General features: G+C 35.0%; 2 protein-coding genes across 5 annotated transcripts; one reads left to right on the top strand and one right to left on the bottom strand.

The window, feature by feature from the left end:
• The first annotated feature begins 48 nt into the window (after window positions 1-48).
• On the top strand, window positions 49-10665 carry LOC136342580 (titin homolog). 3 transcript variants are annotated; one of them, XR_010732668.1, is made up of 14 exons: window positions 49-440; window positions 3584-3833; window positions 4154-4351; window positions 4469-4555; window positions 4612-6705; window positions 6755-6907; window positions 7175-7288; window positions 7341-7500; window positions 7713-7896; window positions 7987-8809; window positions 9185-9397; window positions 9506-9625; window positions 9686-9857; window positions 10050-10665. XR_010732668.1 is itself a non-coding variant. In XM_066288531.1 (13 exons), the coding sequence occupies exons 1-13, from the start codon at window positions 285-287 to the stop codon at window positions 9721-9723; spliced, it is 4590 nt and encodes a 1529-aa protein (XP_066144628.1). In that variant the 5' UTR covers window positions 49-284; the 3' UTR covers window positions 9724-10665. The 3 variants fall into 3 exon arrangements, 2 of the variants coding, with proteins under 2 accessions (XP_066144628.1, XP_066144629.1); XM_066288531.1 differs by having other exon boundaries at window positions 9686-10665; XM_066288532.1 differs by having other exon boundaries at window positions 6764-6907; window positions 9686-10665.
• Window positions 10666-10775: 110 nt separating this feature from the next.
• On the bottom strand, window positions 10776-14978 carry LOC136342582 (ribosome biogenesis protein BOP1 homolog). Of its 2 annotated transcripts, none has more exons than XM_066288540.1 (12): window positions 14764-14978; window positions 14452-14626; window positions 14146-14395; window positions 13589-13834; window positions 13268-13530; window positions 12833-12986; window positions 12539-12774; window positions 12249-12474; window positions 12017-12199; window positions 11748-11953; window positions 11120-11294; window positions 10776-11026 (listed from the first exon to the last, which is right to left on the bottom strand). In XM_066288540.1, the coding sequence occupies exons 1-12, from the start codon at window positions 14866-14868 to the stop codon at window positions 10870-10872; spliced, it is 2376 nt and encodes a 791-aa protein (XP_066144637.1). In that variant the 5' UTR covers window positions 14869-14978; the 3' UTR covers window positions 10776-10869. The 2 variants fall into 2 exon arrangements, with proteins under 2 accessions (XP_066144637.1, XP_066144636.1); XM_066288539.1 differs by having other exon boundaries at window positions 14146-14398; window positions 14764-14977.
• Between the last annotated feature and the right edge of the window lie 33 nt (window positions 14979-15011).

A 15011-nucleotide genomic window follows, 5' to 3' on the forward strand; every position in this document is an offset into this window, starting at 1 on the left:
AAAGATCTGAATATTGCATCTTTCCCATCCCTCAAGAGGTCTTCAAATAGCATAAATGCATTCAGTTTTTCTATATAAGCTCAGGAAATGCAAAAATTGTTGCAACTTTACAGCAGAATATATATAACTTTTCTTATTTTCTCGTCGGACATAAATTGGCAATCATTCTTAGTTGGCAGCCCTGAGTCACGTTGATCATTTTGACCTAAATCAGCTGTTAAGTTCTTTTAATTTGAAAATGGCGATTTGAAGTTGTGTCGGGAAATAATTTTCTCCCGAACAAAATGAATTCAATTTGTAGATTATGTTTCAGAAGTGACTTATATAACCTTAAAGTACACACAGGAGAAGTATCAGAGTTTACATTGTACAGTGTGGACCATCGAAATGAAGACGGCATTACTATTACGACTCTCATCAGGACGTTGCTACCGGAACTTGTAAGTAGTGCTGAAATATCATAAAAATCTAAAACATATTTTTCCCAGTAATTTTATTGAGCTATTTGTAACACTGTAATGTGACAGTAATTTTACTAACAATTGTTATATATATAATATTACTAACTTCATTCAACAGATGGCGCCTTTGTGATTTTTATTTTATGTTATAAATAAATTAAGTTTGAAGTTGACATTGACATTACGGCATGGCAGCCAACATAAAACTATAGTGTTTTTCCGCTTTCATTCTTCTTATGCAGTAGTTCTCTTTACGTACTATATACTACTATTAGGATAAGGAAAAGTTTGATCACATGATATCAACAAAGTCAGCAAAATATCATACTATTCGACTATTAAAAACCAATTTTTTCATGTTTTAATATTAATTTTCATTAATTCAAAATAAATTTAACATTAAAAGCCTAATACTACTCTAAAACTTACGTTGGTGCACATAATGAACCGACTTCATCTTTAACCCGCTAATTTTTTCCCGTAAAAAAAAAATATATATATGTATATATACACAGTGGTGGTCACAGAAATAGGACCACTACTAGTTCAATTTTAATTACGGAAAAAAGTTTATTGAAAGTTATTCTATCTTGTTCGAAATAGAGGCCTAAATTTCTACAAGGTTGGTAATTTTGTGTGTCAATACAAACCAGGGGAATTACCTTATACTAGAATTGTACTTCCCCTGTTTCGTTTAGACAGTCAAAACTAAGGTGGTCATAATAATAGGACCAGTGTATTAAAAGCTCGTTATTTTTTTAATAACTTTCATGATTACTCATTCATTAGAATAGCAATTGAAAGGTAAGTCTAATTAATTATTTCGAAGCATTTTGATGCAGTTTAATAATTAATGTACAAACAGATGGGGCGTAAAAATCACTGTTCTTTAACTGAAAGAATTAGAATACAAACACTTGGAGATGAAGGCAATTCCCTTCGTCAAATTTCTCAAAAACTAGAAAGATCGAAAACGTTAATATTAAATGCCCTCAAACACGAAGAACAACAAGAAAATCGCGGTCGTAAGAGGAAAACAACCATTTTGACCGACCGCCGAATAAAGCGAGAATCCAAAAAAAAAAACCTTTTTTAAGTTCCCAAGAACTTCAAAAGGATCTAAAATTGGAAATAAGTTCCAGCACTATCCAAAGACGATTGCAGGAAGTTCATTTACGTGACCGAATGGCTTGAAAAGTACCGTTGTTATCAAAAATAAACAAATTAAAAAGAATAAAATGTGCGAAAAATCATGTTCACTTTGAAAACGAAGATGATAACATAAAATTGTGGAAAAATGTTCTTTTTTCGGATGAAACAAAAATTAATTGTTTTATTCGGATGGTCGACGGTACGTGAGGCGGCCACCAAAACAGGAATTGCTTCCAAAACATATTCTAAAAACTCTTAAACATGGAGGTGGTGATATAAAATTGTGGGGTTGCTTCTCTTGATTCGGTGTTAGTCCTATTTATTGGATAAAAGGAATCCTGAACCAAGAAGAATACCTTAAAATAATGAAAAATGTTATGCTGCCATATGCTTCGGAAGAAATGCCATTAATTTGAAAATATCAACAAGACAATGATCTAAAACATACGGCTAGGCGAGTGAAATAATTTTTACAAGATGATACAATTTCTGTTGTGCCTGTCAGCCTGCCCTTCGTCATATTATCAGCTCGTAATGTTACACTTCATCACTTAAAGACTAATAAATCTCCAACATATAAATATATGTTAGAACCTCCATTTCTAAATTAAACCATAAACTTGTCTTGACCTGACGTACGACTCCTATCGCCCCATCTTGCATTTGTAACCGTCCAATGACATCTCTCTTCACCTATATTAACTCCTCCCCCGTGTTGCAAAGCTTTAACCCTTACACACCATCGCACTTAGTATTAAACCGCGGTTTAACATTGCAATTTAAGGTGAGAAAGTTCAAGTAAATCCCTCATTCTACTTAGCCGTCAGGAAAAAAGGCACCTTCAAGTACCAAAAGTATGATCACCACAACTTCCACTTTCACTCATTAAATATCAGTTCCACTACACTCATTAAACGCCAGTTACACTAATGACGTGACCCACGAGTCTTTGAAACAAAAAAATACCCGATTATCCCGATTAGCAGGTTTAGATCACGTACATCTTGTTAGCCCCCGCGCTACCAGACGACTGAATCATTTAAGAAATGTTATCACTTCGAAATATGCAAAAAACTTTATGGCCTGGCATTTGTAAAGGTATAGCTCATAGGTCGTATCGTACTGTAAAAATCAATATGCGACGCGAAATAATATATAGTGTCTCAAGATGAGGATGTGCATTATGAGTATTCTGTAAATGGTAATGGATACAGATATGGTTAAATAGGGAAAAGCTGCGCATTCAAGGACGCGATTTCACGATGCCAACAGAAAAAAAAGCGAAATTTTTAAAATTTATTTTCAATTTTTTTTCTGAGTTTTCGTAAGAGATAGATGAAAACTAAAGGATGATGCATTTGCATATAATACAGTAGTTATCCGGTAATATCTATCATAAATATCCTGAAAGATAGATAGGAGCGCGTATATACAAGTTATGTGCGCGTTTATACACGATATGCACTTCTGGAACTGAACCTTGCATTTCTTGATAGCCATAAAAAAAATTAAAAGATGTTAAAATTCAATTTGGTGACCATAAGAAAAAAGAAATATGATTAAAGTTGCCGAAAATCGGAACGTCGGATATAAACTATGATGTCGCTACCTTGTAAAAAGGAAAAGTTGCAAAGAATAAATGTTAATCATTTTAAATTAACGTGCCAGATAACCTAAGGAAAAAATTTAAAAGTTTTAAAATTAGTAAGGAGATTTGATTTACTAAATTTCTTGCCGAAAAATACTACGTCAACCGTCTGTAAGTTAATGAAGACCTTTCATAGTGTTTAGAGGATAAACTGCATATATGTATAAAAATCAAAGTCAAAATTGTCCAATAGCGTCAGCTGGACTCGCACTTTGTCGCATGAGTCCAAAAACCGTCTAATATTACTTGAAAGATCCTTACCATTCCTAAGTTATTAATATAATTTTTTGATACTATTAACCCTAGTTTTCTTATATTTCAGTACTTGGGCATTTCGGCTAACCCACGGATATGCAACCAGTGCTATGAATCCCTAAAAGCAGCCTTTTCCTTCCGATTCAAATGTCTTTTGACCGACAAACTAATAGGAATTTACACTCGGGAATCAATTTTGCCTAAAACTAGTGTTAATCTCTGGGATGTAGTAAATTATTGGCTGAACATTTATTGCAAAATGCCATCCGATGCCAATGCGGCCCGAATAGCTCATTGGTTCGGATTCAAAGAGAAAAGTAAGGACAGATTTTTTTTACTTATATATTTTTTGAATTTTGATTATGACCGTTCTATATAATGTGTGGTAATCTTGAAAATCCGGCTCATTCCTAACAACGATATGCCAATTTTAAAATCACCATAAAAACTTAGCAGATTCAGGTTAACGCTATGTAATGGTTATTTACTCAACAAATGCGGTAAAGGACTTTCCCATATATTAAGTATAATATTTTTTGGTTATTCCTTAAAACAAGTGAAACGTCCCGTTTTCTATTTTCACGAAGACGCCTGTTATTGTTTCACATCTCTATATCTTGACTTTTATCAATTGCAGATTTCGAATTCTCTAATAAAACAGCGTCGAATATTGATCTCACCGAGGTAAAGATTTTTTTAAATAACATAGCGAGACCGCCCTCGTCCGAGGGCGAGAGGTGCCAAGCCTTCGTGACCATTGACAATAATGACCAAGTTGTCAATAAACAGAAAATTCCAGGAAAAGGCCTTTCAGATGAACCCAAAGCGCATGATGGTAAGAACAATCTAGAAAATATTGCAACAGATGACAAAGTGAAACTAATGACAGTTATAATAGAAATTTATGGTGACGGTATTACGCCGTACCTACTAAATGACTTTTTTTTAACAGGAGTCATCGATCTAACTGCGAAAGGATGCCTAAATGAAGCAAATATAGATTTTGTACATGCGGAAGATGACGAGGAGGAATGGGTAGGTAAGTCGAGACATTTCTGATGTTAACGCTGTTTGGCAAATTTTATTCAACCCTAGAGCATATCAAAATCTTAATTGACTCAGACCCTGAAGAAGGAGTAACTTTACAAGAGGAAGGGATAAAAATCCAGAACCCACCAGTGGCTAACTTCAGAAAACCGTCAGAAGTAATCCAGACATCTCGACCATTGGAGCGCCATTACCTAAATTTGAATTCACCCGTACGTGCAGCAATGAAGGCGAAATGCCCTCTAGAGATCACATCCTCGATGGCTTCTTCAAGTTCTACGCAAGTAGGTCGGAATTCAATCACACGACTAGATAAATCTTCCATTGCACCGCATGTGAAAACTTTATCCAAGACTAAAACACAAACTACTCCTTCAGAGCCTTGCGTGCTGCCCTCACCTCCATTCTTTAATAACATAAATTCGGCTGTAAAATCGCAAGCGGAGCACTCGGTTGAGAAAGAAGAGAATCTTCAGCGACTTCTCAAGGCAAAATCTGAATCTGACAGTCTGGATAAAACGAAGATATTAAAACCGTACCAGGTGAAAAGTGAAGCAAAGATTATCAGAAAAATATCCTCAGGAAGTGAAAATTTGAATTGTGATTCGGTTACGGAAAGTGTTGCACATGAAAAGGAAATTGATAGTGAACCCCTATTACGAACAAACAATACAGATTTGTCCTCTGCGCTTGAATGGGAAGATGGAAATGTGAAAATCTTGAATACTAAGTCCATCACGGAGAATGAGGGAATCAAACGTGCTCAACCGGCTGGGAAATCAGGCAATTGCATAAAAAATAAACCAATTTTGATTAAACAGAGATCTGCAATAGAATATAGTGAAATTCGGCCCAGGAAAAGTCAAGCGCTGAGTCCTGGCCAAGATGGGAAAACCAAAAATGTCAAAAATTTGAGCGCTGAGTTTATAACGGAAAGTCAGGCTCATGCTCAAGAAAATATTCATGATCAAGAGGCTATTAAATCTGATGATTGTTTTAAAACGAAGTTATTATCAAAACTAAACGATACAATAAATGCTAATGAAAAGCTGCTATTGAAAAGTGAAGTCTTTCCCCCTAGAATGTATAAAAGGAAAATTTTTAAAATACGAAGGAATTTCGACTCCATAATGAAGGAAACAACTCCTGATAAAGAAATCAATTGCTGTCAGCACATTGTCAACGCTGATAATTGTATTCAAACGAAGATAATAAAGCTGAAATCCATAATAAATTCGAAAGAAAATCTGCTAATGAAAAGTCAAGTCACCACCCCAGAAATAAGTAAAACTGAAAATTTCAAAATCTTGAATACTGAGCCTGTCATGGAAGACATGAGTTCTGACCAAGAAAAGAATTGTGTTCAACACCTTACCACCAAATCTGAAATATGTGACAAAACGAAAACCTTTGAAACTAATAAAAATATTTCTTTGAAAAGTCAAGCATTATCCCTTGGACCAATCTACAGAATTGAAAATCCAAAAAATTTAAATCGTGACTCCTTCACGTCGAGTGAAACTGCTGGCACGCCAAATGTGAGTACACAACAGGCTTTCAACGCTTGCAGTAGAGTTAAAACGACTACATTGAAACCTAAAATTGAAGCTACTACTACAAAAACTATTGAAAATCTATCCTCACAAAGTGGTTCCATCACGAAGGGTATGATTCCTAGCCAAGAAAAGAATCCTGATCAATGGCTTGCCAAAAGTGGTCTAAACGCCAAAAGGAAGAATCTAAGCCTCAATGTTAATAAAAATTCTCTAGACAGTCAAGCGTTGCTTCCTAGGTCAATGTATACAATTGGAAATCCCGAAAATTTGCATTGTGGGTCCTTTACGTTAAGTGAAATTCCAGACACGGGAATTAAAAATACACAGCAGGTCGTCACCACTTGGAGTACAATCGGTACGCCGGCTTTAAAACCCAAGATCAATACTGCTATGAACACTATCGAAAATCTGTTATCTGAAAATGAATCTTTACCCCCTGAACTACTCTGTGCCCTTGAAAATCTTGAAAACTTAAATCGTGAGATTACCTGTCAGACTTCTCAATATCCTGCCAATCAAACAAGTAACTTTGATCTTATCGATATTAAGGACGAGCCGTTGGACTTCAATTTTGATACTAACTATGGTGAGAGTTTTATGCGCTTTTAAAGCATGTAATTTAATTTTTAGTTAAGGTGTTACAGATTGGAATAATTTCGTGAAAGTAGGAGTTCCCGAGAATTTAAAACGTGTTATTAAAGAGGAAGATAGCGAAGACACGATAAGTGCCAGCGAGACCGAAGTAGAAAATTTCTTAATGTCCCAGAACATTCCAGATGTAGATTTAGGTAAGAGTTGATTGTATGAGTTAACGCGGCTTTGGGAGATTTTTAAGTTACTAAAACAGTTTCAGTGGCATTAGATATCTGGGCCCCAAGATTTAGAGGCGGTTTAATTGCATTTGTTGGCTTTACAATAATTCTGTGAATACCTTCCCATTAGCTCTAAAATAATGATTTCTTAATTTTTCAAACGGCAGTTGGTTAGTCATTGAATACTGTTATGACTGTTTTTGATATTGATTAAATAAAAAGGATTTTTATTAAACAATGAAGAACCAGATATTCCCGACTACGTTCTCATCACTCGAAGACACCCACTTTCAACTACACCAGTTCTAGAAAATGCACAACCGTCTGCCAATGATGTCGTTTGCGAACAGGAATCAAGTAAGTTCAAGCATCGGAAAGGCTCGACAATATATAAAACATTCAATAACAGATAATATTACAATATCGACCGAAAACTATTCTCAAAGTAAACCAAAACCGAAAGCTGCACCGGCGATACGTAAATCGGCTCCTGTACAAATTGAAGAAAAGAACGAGGACGAAAACGTGGGAATGTATACACAGAGAGCTTTATATGATGTTCCGCATAGGTAATATACGCGATGATTGATTCACGTTAAGTGTCTTATTAAAACCGTTAATGGATTATTAAAAATGGCAACTTTCTTAAATCTGACATTCTCGATATTTACTAAGACACTAATCGTAAATCACATTGCATGCACCTACATCTTTGGTTTTTGATTGTACTGATTATTCATCCAGCATTTCTATACTAAATTTTATTCTTGAAACTTTACAGCGACCAGAGTAATGTGTGTGTCTTGTATACAAACTTCACTGACAATGGAGATTACATCAATGACCATGACTATCTAGTTAATCCATATATGAAGAATGATTTAACCACCAGCCACAAGCAGTTCGGAAATATGTGCATATGTCTGCTTTGTGGCTTGAAACATGCATCAGAAGAACATATTAAGGTACCCACACACACTACTAGATCTTATGATCAACCCAAATGTCACTGGTTTGTATCAAACCATTCTCTAATAAACGGGTTTATATTTTAGCATATGCAACATCATAATAGTGTCTGCCTCATTTGTAAGGTGAACTTTAAGAATGTATTCATATTAAATCTACATGTCCGTAGCCACATATGGCATTGCGAAGAATGTGGCGAGATCGTGACGTATTCCAGATATGAAGGTCATCATAAATTTCATATGTTGAAGCGTCTAACTGAACAACAACGCACCGTAAAATTGAAGCGTCTAACGCAAAAAGAACGTGCTGTAAAATTGAAACATTTAACCGAACAAGAACGTACTCTACAAACTAAACTACTCAACAACACGCCATCACCAATAAAGTGTAGTGAAAGCCATGATACTGGCCGACGAACTAGAAGAAAGAATTTGAAGGGCAGTGTATCTGAACATCTTTCAACGTCCCAGAAGATCACTAGTAATTCCGAACCTGTAACGCTTTTAAGTTTATTAACTAAATCACCAAAGTCAAAGCAAGAATCTTGTTCCAACGTTAAAAACTTCCCTCATGAACCTAAGAGTGAAAAAATTGTTGACACTTCTTGTAAACACATCACATTGAAAACTTTATTGGACAATTCGATAATTGCTGAACTAAAAAAATCGAGCTTGGATACCAAAAGTATGAATGAATACAGAGAAGATGAGTGCTCAAAAAATAGGAGCAGAAAAAGAAAAAGCACAGGATTATCTGCTACAAATCAGGACAAGAAAGAACTTAAAAGTGCTGAATTTGTAGATGGTGGTCAATGTAGTTCTTGGGAGGTGAAAGTTGAAGCATATTCTAAAGCTAAAAGACCAAACCGACCTGAGATCAAAAAGAAGAAAGAAGATGCAAAACCAGGTAAAATAGAGCATATTTCAAAAAGCGGTTTCATTTTAATACTTCAATGAAACATATTAGCTTTCTCAACTTCACTAATATTTTTACAACCTGTTAAAATTGAAGAGATGTTGACATTTTACTGAAATAGAAAATTAAGAACCCTCCCTTTAGCTTCTATCGAACATTAGCTATAACAGCCAGAAATTCCCTCTTCGACTCGGTTTCGCATTATTTGTACAATTTTAATCAACGTGGTAAATTATCACTTTTTGTACTTGTTGCATAAAAAACTATAACGCACCCATAATGAGTGACATCATAGTGACAAAATAAACCTAAATTTCAAAATTAGATATATTTCACTGTAGTAATTGTGATCCATTTTTTCTGCAGCTAAAAACATACCAACAAGGAGCCGCAAGGGAAAAGTAGAGCAAAAAGAAGTTTCGGAAAGAATCAATGAAGTACTGCATGTGAAAACTAATTTAAAAGACGAGGAAAATTCGTATGAGGGGACTGAGATGGGTGATGGAAGTTCGCGCTTACCTTGCAAAAGGCAGAAAAGGGAAAGCACGTTAAAAACACCTGAAAAAACGAAGAGGGCAGGTAAGTTTTTTACCAATTTTATGAAAGTGGTAAATATTGATTGTTTTCTTTGAAAATTTAAGTTTTTCAATCAATTACTGTTTAATTTTGTTCAAACATTCATTAAAGATAGTCCCAAAAGATCAAGAGCAGGCTTAAAATCCAAAATCAAAAAAGATATACAAAAAAAAGCGACAATAAGCCCCAGGGCGCTTCGAGCTAAGGCAAGAAGTAAGGCACAGTTAACAGGTAAATTTTTAACACAATTTAAGCACTAATAAGGAAGTATTAAATACATTATTATTGTAGAATTGGACTGTTCAATAGCTGGAAAGGCCAGGAAATAAGTGGAGAACCAAGAAGATTGAAGATAAATCAGAAGTTTTTGTTGAAGTACCTGATCTTTTTATCATTTTAAAGCCGAAATTGTCAATATTCTTATAACTCTACCAATGAGAAAATTTCTATCAATATGCTAAAGGTACGGGAACAAGTTACTCGGCTGCTAGAAAGTTTGCTGGTTTACGGAAATTGTAATTTTTTTACTTATATAAAACTTACTCTAAACAGTCAAGTCCTGGCGGCTTTACCAAGAGAACAATATTCATTTAAAGTGTGGGATAAAATCAGAATATTCTTTAATTTCGTGATTTTCATGGAAATTATGTTCCAGGTAAAGTTACTAGTACTTCGTATGGTCCCAACGGTCTAGAAGTATTTTAGTTTTGTCCGTGCTTTTTGGAAAATTGGGCAGTAGTCTATCGCGGCGAAATTAGAAGAAATGACGTCACCAGGACATCTTACGTCTTATGCATATTTATATATCTCGATTTACCCGAGGCCTGAGGCATCTCTGGCAACAAAGTGACGTTATAAGAGTATTATTACATGTTTTTTCGTTCAAAAAATAAAAACGTTTTTAGTGGTATGCCAAGAATTGTTTGCTATATCCAGTCCTTCTAAGTCGTTGAACCTTAAGGGTTATTTCGTTAATTTTCAATTAAGTTAATTTGACTGTAATGACTTATAGAAATCAAAACATTCAATCTTAAGCTTTTGTTGTAACTGGACCTAAGCGTTTTTCTTGGGGAATTTTCAAATCAAATTTCATTGTTGACAATTGGGCTTTAAGCCATATTAACTTGTTTTTAAATATCGTTATAGTAGTGCTTTTACCTACCGGATCCCAGAGGTCAGTTAGTTTTTCATGTTCCGTTTTCATTGTGAACCATTACATTGCACATTACTCTGTAAAAAGATATGGAGAATATATATTTTTCAGTTCAAAATATGGGATTATTCCGCCAACAACCTCACCTTACAGTGTTGTGGTTTGCCTTTCGCACGTTCATAACAGTTGAGTAATCGAGCTTTTTGGATCCTAAAAATGTAGAAACTGTTTTACTTACTTTAGTAAGAAAAATGTATTTCATTCTGTCGAAAGGAAAAAATACAACAAACAAAACAATTATCCCGTAACTGATGTCTTAAAATTAATTTGAATACAACTTAATTGTACTATCGGCTCCCGCCGAAAAGACCCAGGGTTGCAACGGATGAAAGACAACGTCTAATATTCCGAAATCATTGAAGGGTTTATGGTCCTGGAGACGTTTTAGCGGCACTATTAAGGGATTTTTTAGAAGGTCGCTAAAAAGTAAAATAATTGTAAAATTAAGATACTTTATGTAAACTCAGATTCTCAAAAAACTTCCAAAAGGTTTATAAAAAACAAAAACTTACTTGTAAACCATTCCATGGGAAATTATGAGACTTCGATCGTCTGATCCTGAGGCAAACAATGGGTACTTTTTGTGATAAGCCACACCCCGTACCGCAGTTCCATGTAACCTTAAAGTTTGGTAAGGTTTTGTACTCAAGTCCAAATCGAACCATAACATTTTTCTATCGTAAGTTCCTACGGAAATAACAAAAAAAAATTACAGATTTTCTTCTCAACACATGGGGAAGTGTTTGGAAGACACAAGAGTCTCTTTAAAAGTTCGGTGTCTTTGCGTGTTAACAACAAACAATGTCAAGATTTTTTTATACGCTATGGTATTCTACGTAAAAAAAGACCCAAGAGGGTTTTATTTTTAAAAGCATTTTAGACTTGCTCTGGAAATTATACAACTAAATTAAAAATGTAGTATTTTACTTTTTTCAGTTTGCCTAGAAAATAGTAAAACTTAAATCAATTTTTAAACCAGGTGTGAGTTATAAAATTATTTACAACCATTTACAACTAACGGACCCAGGACCCCATATATATATATAGGACCAATTACCTATATAACTTTGTTTTAAAGTGTTTGGCATTTATGCGACGTCTCAAGAATATGGCTATTCTTCCGATGGAACTTCAACTCACCAACTAATAAGTTATCACCTCCAGGGTGGACTGCCATCGTGGATATCCATTGTGAATTCGTCAATAATTTTTTCATTTGAGCCTGCTTTAGTAAATCGTATATCCGCACGTGTCGCTGCGTGGCTACGAATAGGAAGGGCTTCGTCGGGTGGAACAATATACACTGGATAAGGCCTTTAGATTTTGTAAAAGGAAGTTGACTTTTACTGAAATTCAATAAATCAAATCTGTTATTTTTTCACTTAAAAATTAATACACAATAAACTTACCGTTTTGATATCTGAGAAATCAACACCGATCGACTCTGACCGTCAGGCATAATTGACCCGAAATAATCTCCTTTGCCATGCCATGTTACCTGAGTTACCATCTTAAAGTGTTTTAACTGAATACGAACACCCTTATCATAGAATGTTTTCTCAGGTTCGCACCACTGCACCGTTGTTTTTACTCTACAAAGACTCCAGTCAAACTTGCTTAAATTTAATGAATGGTAACAACCTGTCGTTAACAACCACATCATTTTTGGGCACCTCTGCTAATACAGCATCTGTCCTGCTGCTTACTACAAAGTCTCCCACACCAGGGTTAATTAGCAAAACGTCGTTTCCAGTGGCTACAAGCACCAAAGATAGGGCGGCATTCGGACACCATTCTACGCAGCGCACAATACTGTCTGTTTGAATAGTTTTCAAACACCTTCCAGTATTCACTTCCCATATTTTTACTGTAATTGATTAAGAAACTTACCTAGCATTTCATGTTCTTTTTCTTTCAAAAAGCATACATACTTGAACAGTCATCAGAACCACTGAGCAAATACTGCCCCGTTTTGTCAACACTTATACTTCGTACCATGTCACTATGGCCCTTGTACTCTATAGACAAAGTCGTAGGGAACGGCTGTAAATCCCGAGGACTGGGTAACTTAGGTACTAAAGATTCAGGTTCTATGTTAAGCTTCATTTTTATGGCTCTAGGGCAAAGGTAAAGGTCCAGGCAACGTAAAAAGCGCTCTTTAATAAATCTAGGTATAAATTCAGATTAGTTTATGCCTTAGGGAAGAAACACCAGATTTTTTTTACCGAGGGTAAGAAGGCACTTTTCTAAGCGCATCGTATTTTTCAGGTACGAAATGCAATTTCCGTTTCCACGGGGCGTTTTTCAATTTATTCCAATCCTTCATTTCTTTAGCGTCAAATAGGTATTCAGGAGGCGGATTATAAGATTCAGCATGGCCTATATAAACCAAAATTTGCAGAGCAATTACATTAAGAATAAAAATGATAAACCAACATGATAAAAACAATGATGAACATTGATATGACACATTCTAAGAGTAGTTTATTATTTTTTAACTAGCAAGGTAATAACACCTGAAAAATTGCAGTAATTAATGATTAATTTCAATTATACATACTAAATTAGATGCCTGATATTATTATATACAAGCTCTTTCATCAAACCTTGTATAAATTTGTCAAAATATCAAAATACTAATACAAAAATTCAAGTCATACCTGGCAAAAGTCTTTTAGGGGCAGCAATATGCTTGTGTATCCTTCTCATCTCCTCTGGATGATCATCAGTGCTCCACAACATATAAAACTGTGGCTCCTTTTTTGCTCTCAATTTGGCTTGTTCTTCTCTTGTTTTTATCCAACCCATTTTCAAAGCATGCACCAATTTTGACACTTTTTTTGCCTCACTTTTGCTTGGCAGAAATGACCTTTTATGCTCTGGGAATTTTCTAATTGGCATTTGTTCAACTTGGCTTGAAAACCTTCAGAACAAGTATTATTAGACATTGCAAATTAATACAATAATCAGCCATTACAGACCATTCTATCCAGGGGGCATATTCATCAAAACTTACATCTGGGATCTTTTGAGCTTTAATTCTTTTAATTAAGGAAATATCTTCTTCACTTAATACAACGTTTTGTCCTGTTTGAGGATCTTTGACAGTCCTCCAGAAGTTTGGATCTTCCATTCTTTTTAAAAACTCATCCAAATGGTCACCAGTGTCTGGTTTAATTATTGGCTTTCCATCCCAGTCATAACCCAAATGCTTGTATTCATCATACCTGAATAAACGAGTCACTTGAACATACATATTCCACTACCTACTTAAAATAGTTATTTACATATACAAGGACTCAAAAAAGATTATGTCTGTGACCTAAATTTGGAGCAGAATGTAAAGTGGAGAACCTTTATTGGGTCAAGGACATAATTCTTCTGTCAGTCCATGTTACATACAACAGTTTAAGCATAAATTATTTCTTTAATTCTTCCACATGAGAGTAGAATATTATAGGCAGTTAGATATAACACCTGCTGGATGTAACTCATTGTCTCCACCAAAGAGCTTTAATTCATTTGTGTGGATTCTCACCAATTCTTTGGAATATTTCCCACAGTATTTCTAATATCTTCTTCGTCACTTGTATCATAATCCTCATATTCATCTTTAGGTTTACTTGCAATAATGTTAGAATCTAATGTGTCATGTTTTTTGTCTTTGTTGGTCCTTTTGCCCTCATCAGAGTCCACTTTGGTCTCCACACTGTACTGTACACCTTCGTCTTCTTCATCTTCTGAGTCACTTTCCCCTGACTGGCCACTGAAGTTTTCCTCACTTTCATCTTCTATGAAGCAACAAATTGGCTTAATCAGATATGAAACTCCACAAAAAAATTACCCTCTTCCGACAGATTGTCTGATACATTATCATGATCTTCTTCACCTTGTTCTTCAGAAGATTCGTTATCCTCATTATCAATCTTTTCTTGGTTTATGAATTCTTCCTCACTATCTTCAGGTTCAGCGTCAGAGTCTGAGCTATCGTCCTCTTCAACTCCGTTTTGCAGGAAGTCCTGTGTATCAAGTAAAACAAATTTTAAGTTTGGACATCCGTTGTATTCAAGAAGGAATATTTGGGATAGTAAATCTGTTTTATTTAATAATAAAAAACATATGTTAGAAATTGAATTTTTTAAGTCAAACACGCTACCTCCTCTTCCTCTGATTCTGGCGGGTCTATAATGTTGCTTGTTTTCTGATTAGCCACTTCCGTAGTTTTTAAACTTCTTTTTAATGGTTTCTTCAACTTGCCCATATTCAAAGTATTTCTATGACAAAATTTTGTTTTTTACTTAAATTTTTCGAATATTCCGGAGACCGCACGTGAAAAACAATTGAAGTTGAGGTTATTATTAGTTTGGGTAAGCTTCACGAGATGGCCATCATCTAACCCTGACG

Source organism: Euwallacea fornicatus, chromosome 12 (assembly GCF_040115645.1).
Source record: "Euwallacea fornicatus isolate EFF26 chromosome 12, ASM4011564v1, whole genome shotgun sequence".
NCBI classification, from domain to species: domain Eukaryota; kingdom Metazoa; phylum Arthropoda; class Insecta; order Coleoptera; family Curculionidae; genus Euwallacea; species Euwallacea fornicatus.

What these genes read in the sequence shown, in the direction of transcription:
- LOC136342582 (XM_066288539.1), bottom strand. Translation starts at nt 14,868, where the DNA reads ATGGGCAAGTTGAAGAAACCATTAAAAAGAAGTTTAAAAACTACGGAA. An exon ending in AGGTGATAACTTATTAGTTG is followed by an intron (nt 11,295 to 11,747) that starts GTGAGTTGAAGT and finishes TTATTTCCGTAG; the next exon opens with GAACTTACGATAGAAAAATG. An exon ending in TCCCATGGAATGGTTTACAA is followed by an intron (nt 11,027 to 11,119) that starts GTAAGTTTTTGT and finishes TTTACTTTTTAG; the next exon opens with CGACCTTCTAAAAAATCCCT.
- LOC136342580 (XM_066288531.1), top strand. Translation starts at nt 285, where the DNA reads ATGAATTCAATTTGTAGATTATGTTTCAGAAGTGACTTATATAACCTT. An exon ending in GGACGTTGCTACCGGAACTT is followed by an intron (nt 441 to 3,583) that starts GTAAGTAGTGCT and finishes CTTATATTTCAG; the next exon opens with TACTTGGGCATTTCGGCTAA. An exon ending in AAGTAAGGCACAGTTAACAG is followed by an intron (nt 9,626 to 9,685) that starts GTAAATTTTTAA and finishes TTATTATTGTAG; the next exon opens with AATTGGACTGTTCAATAGCT.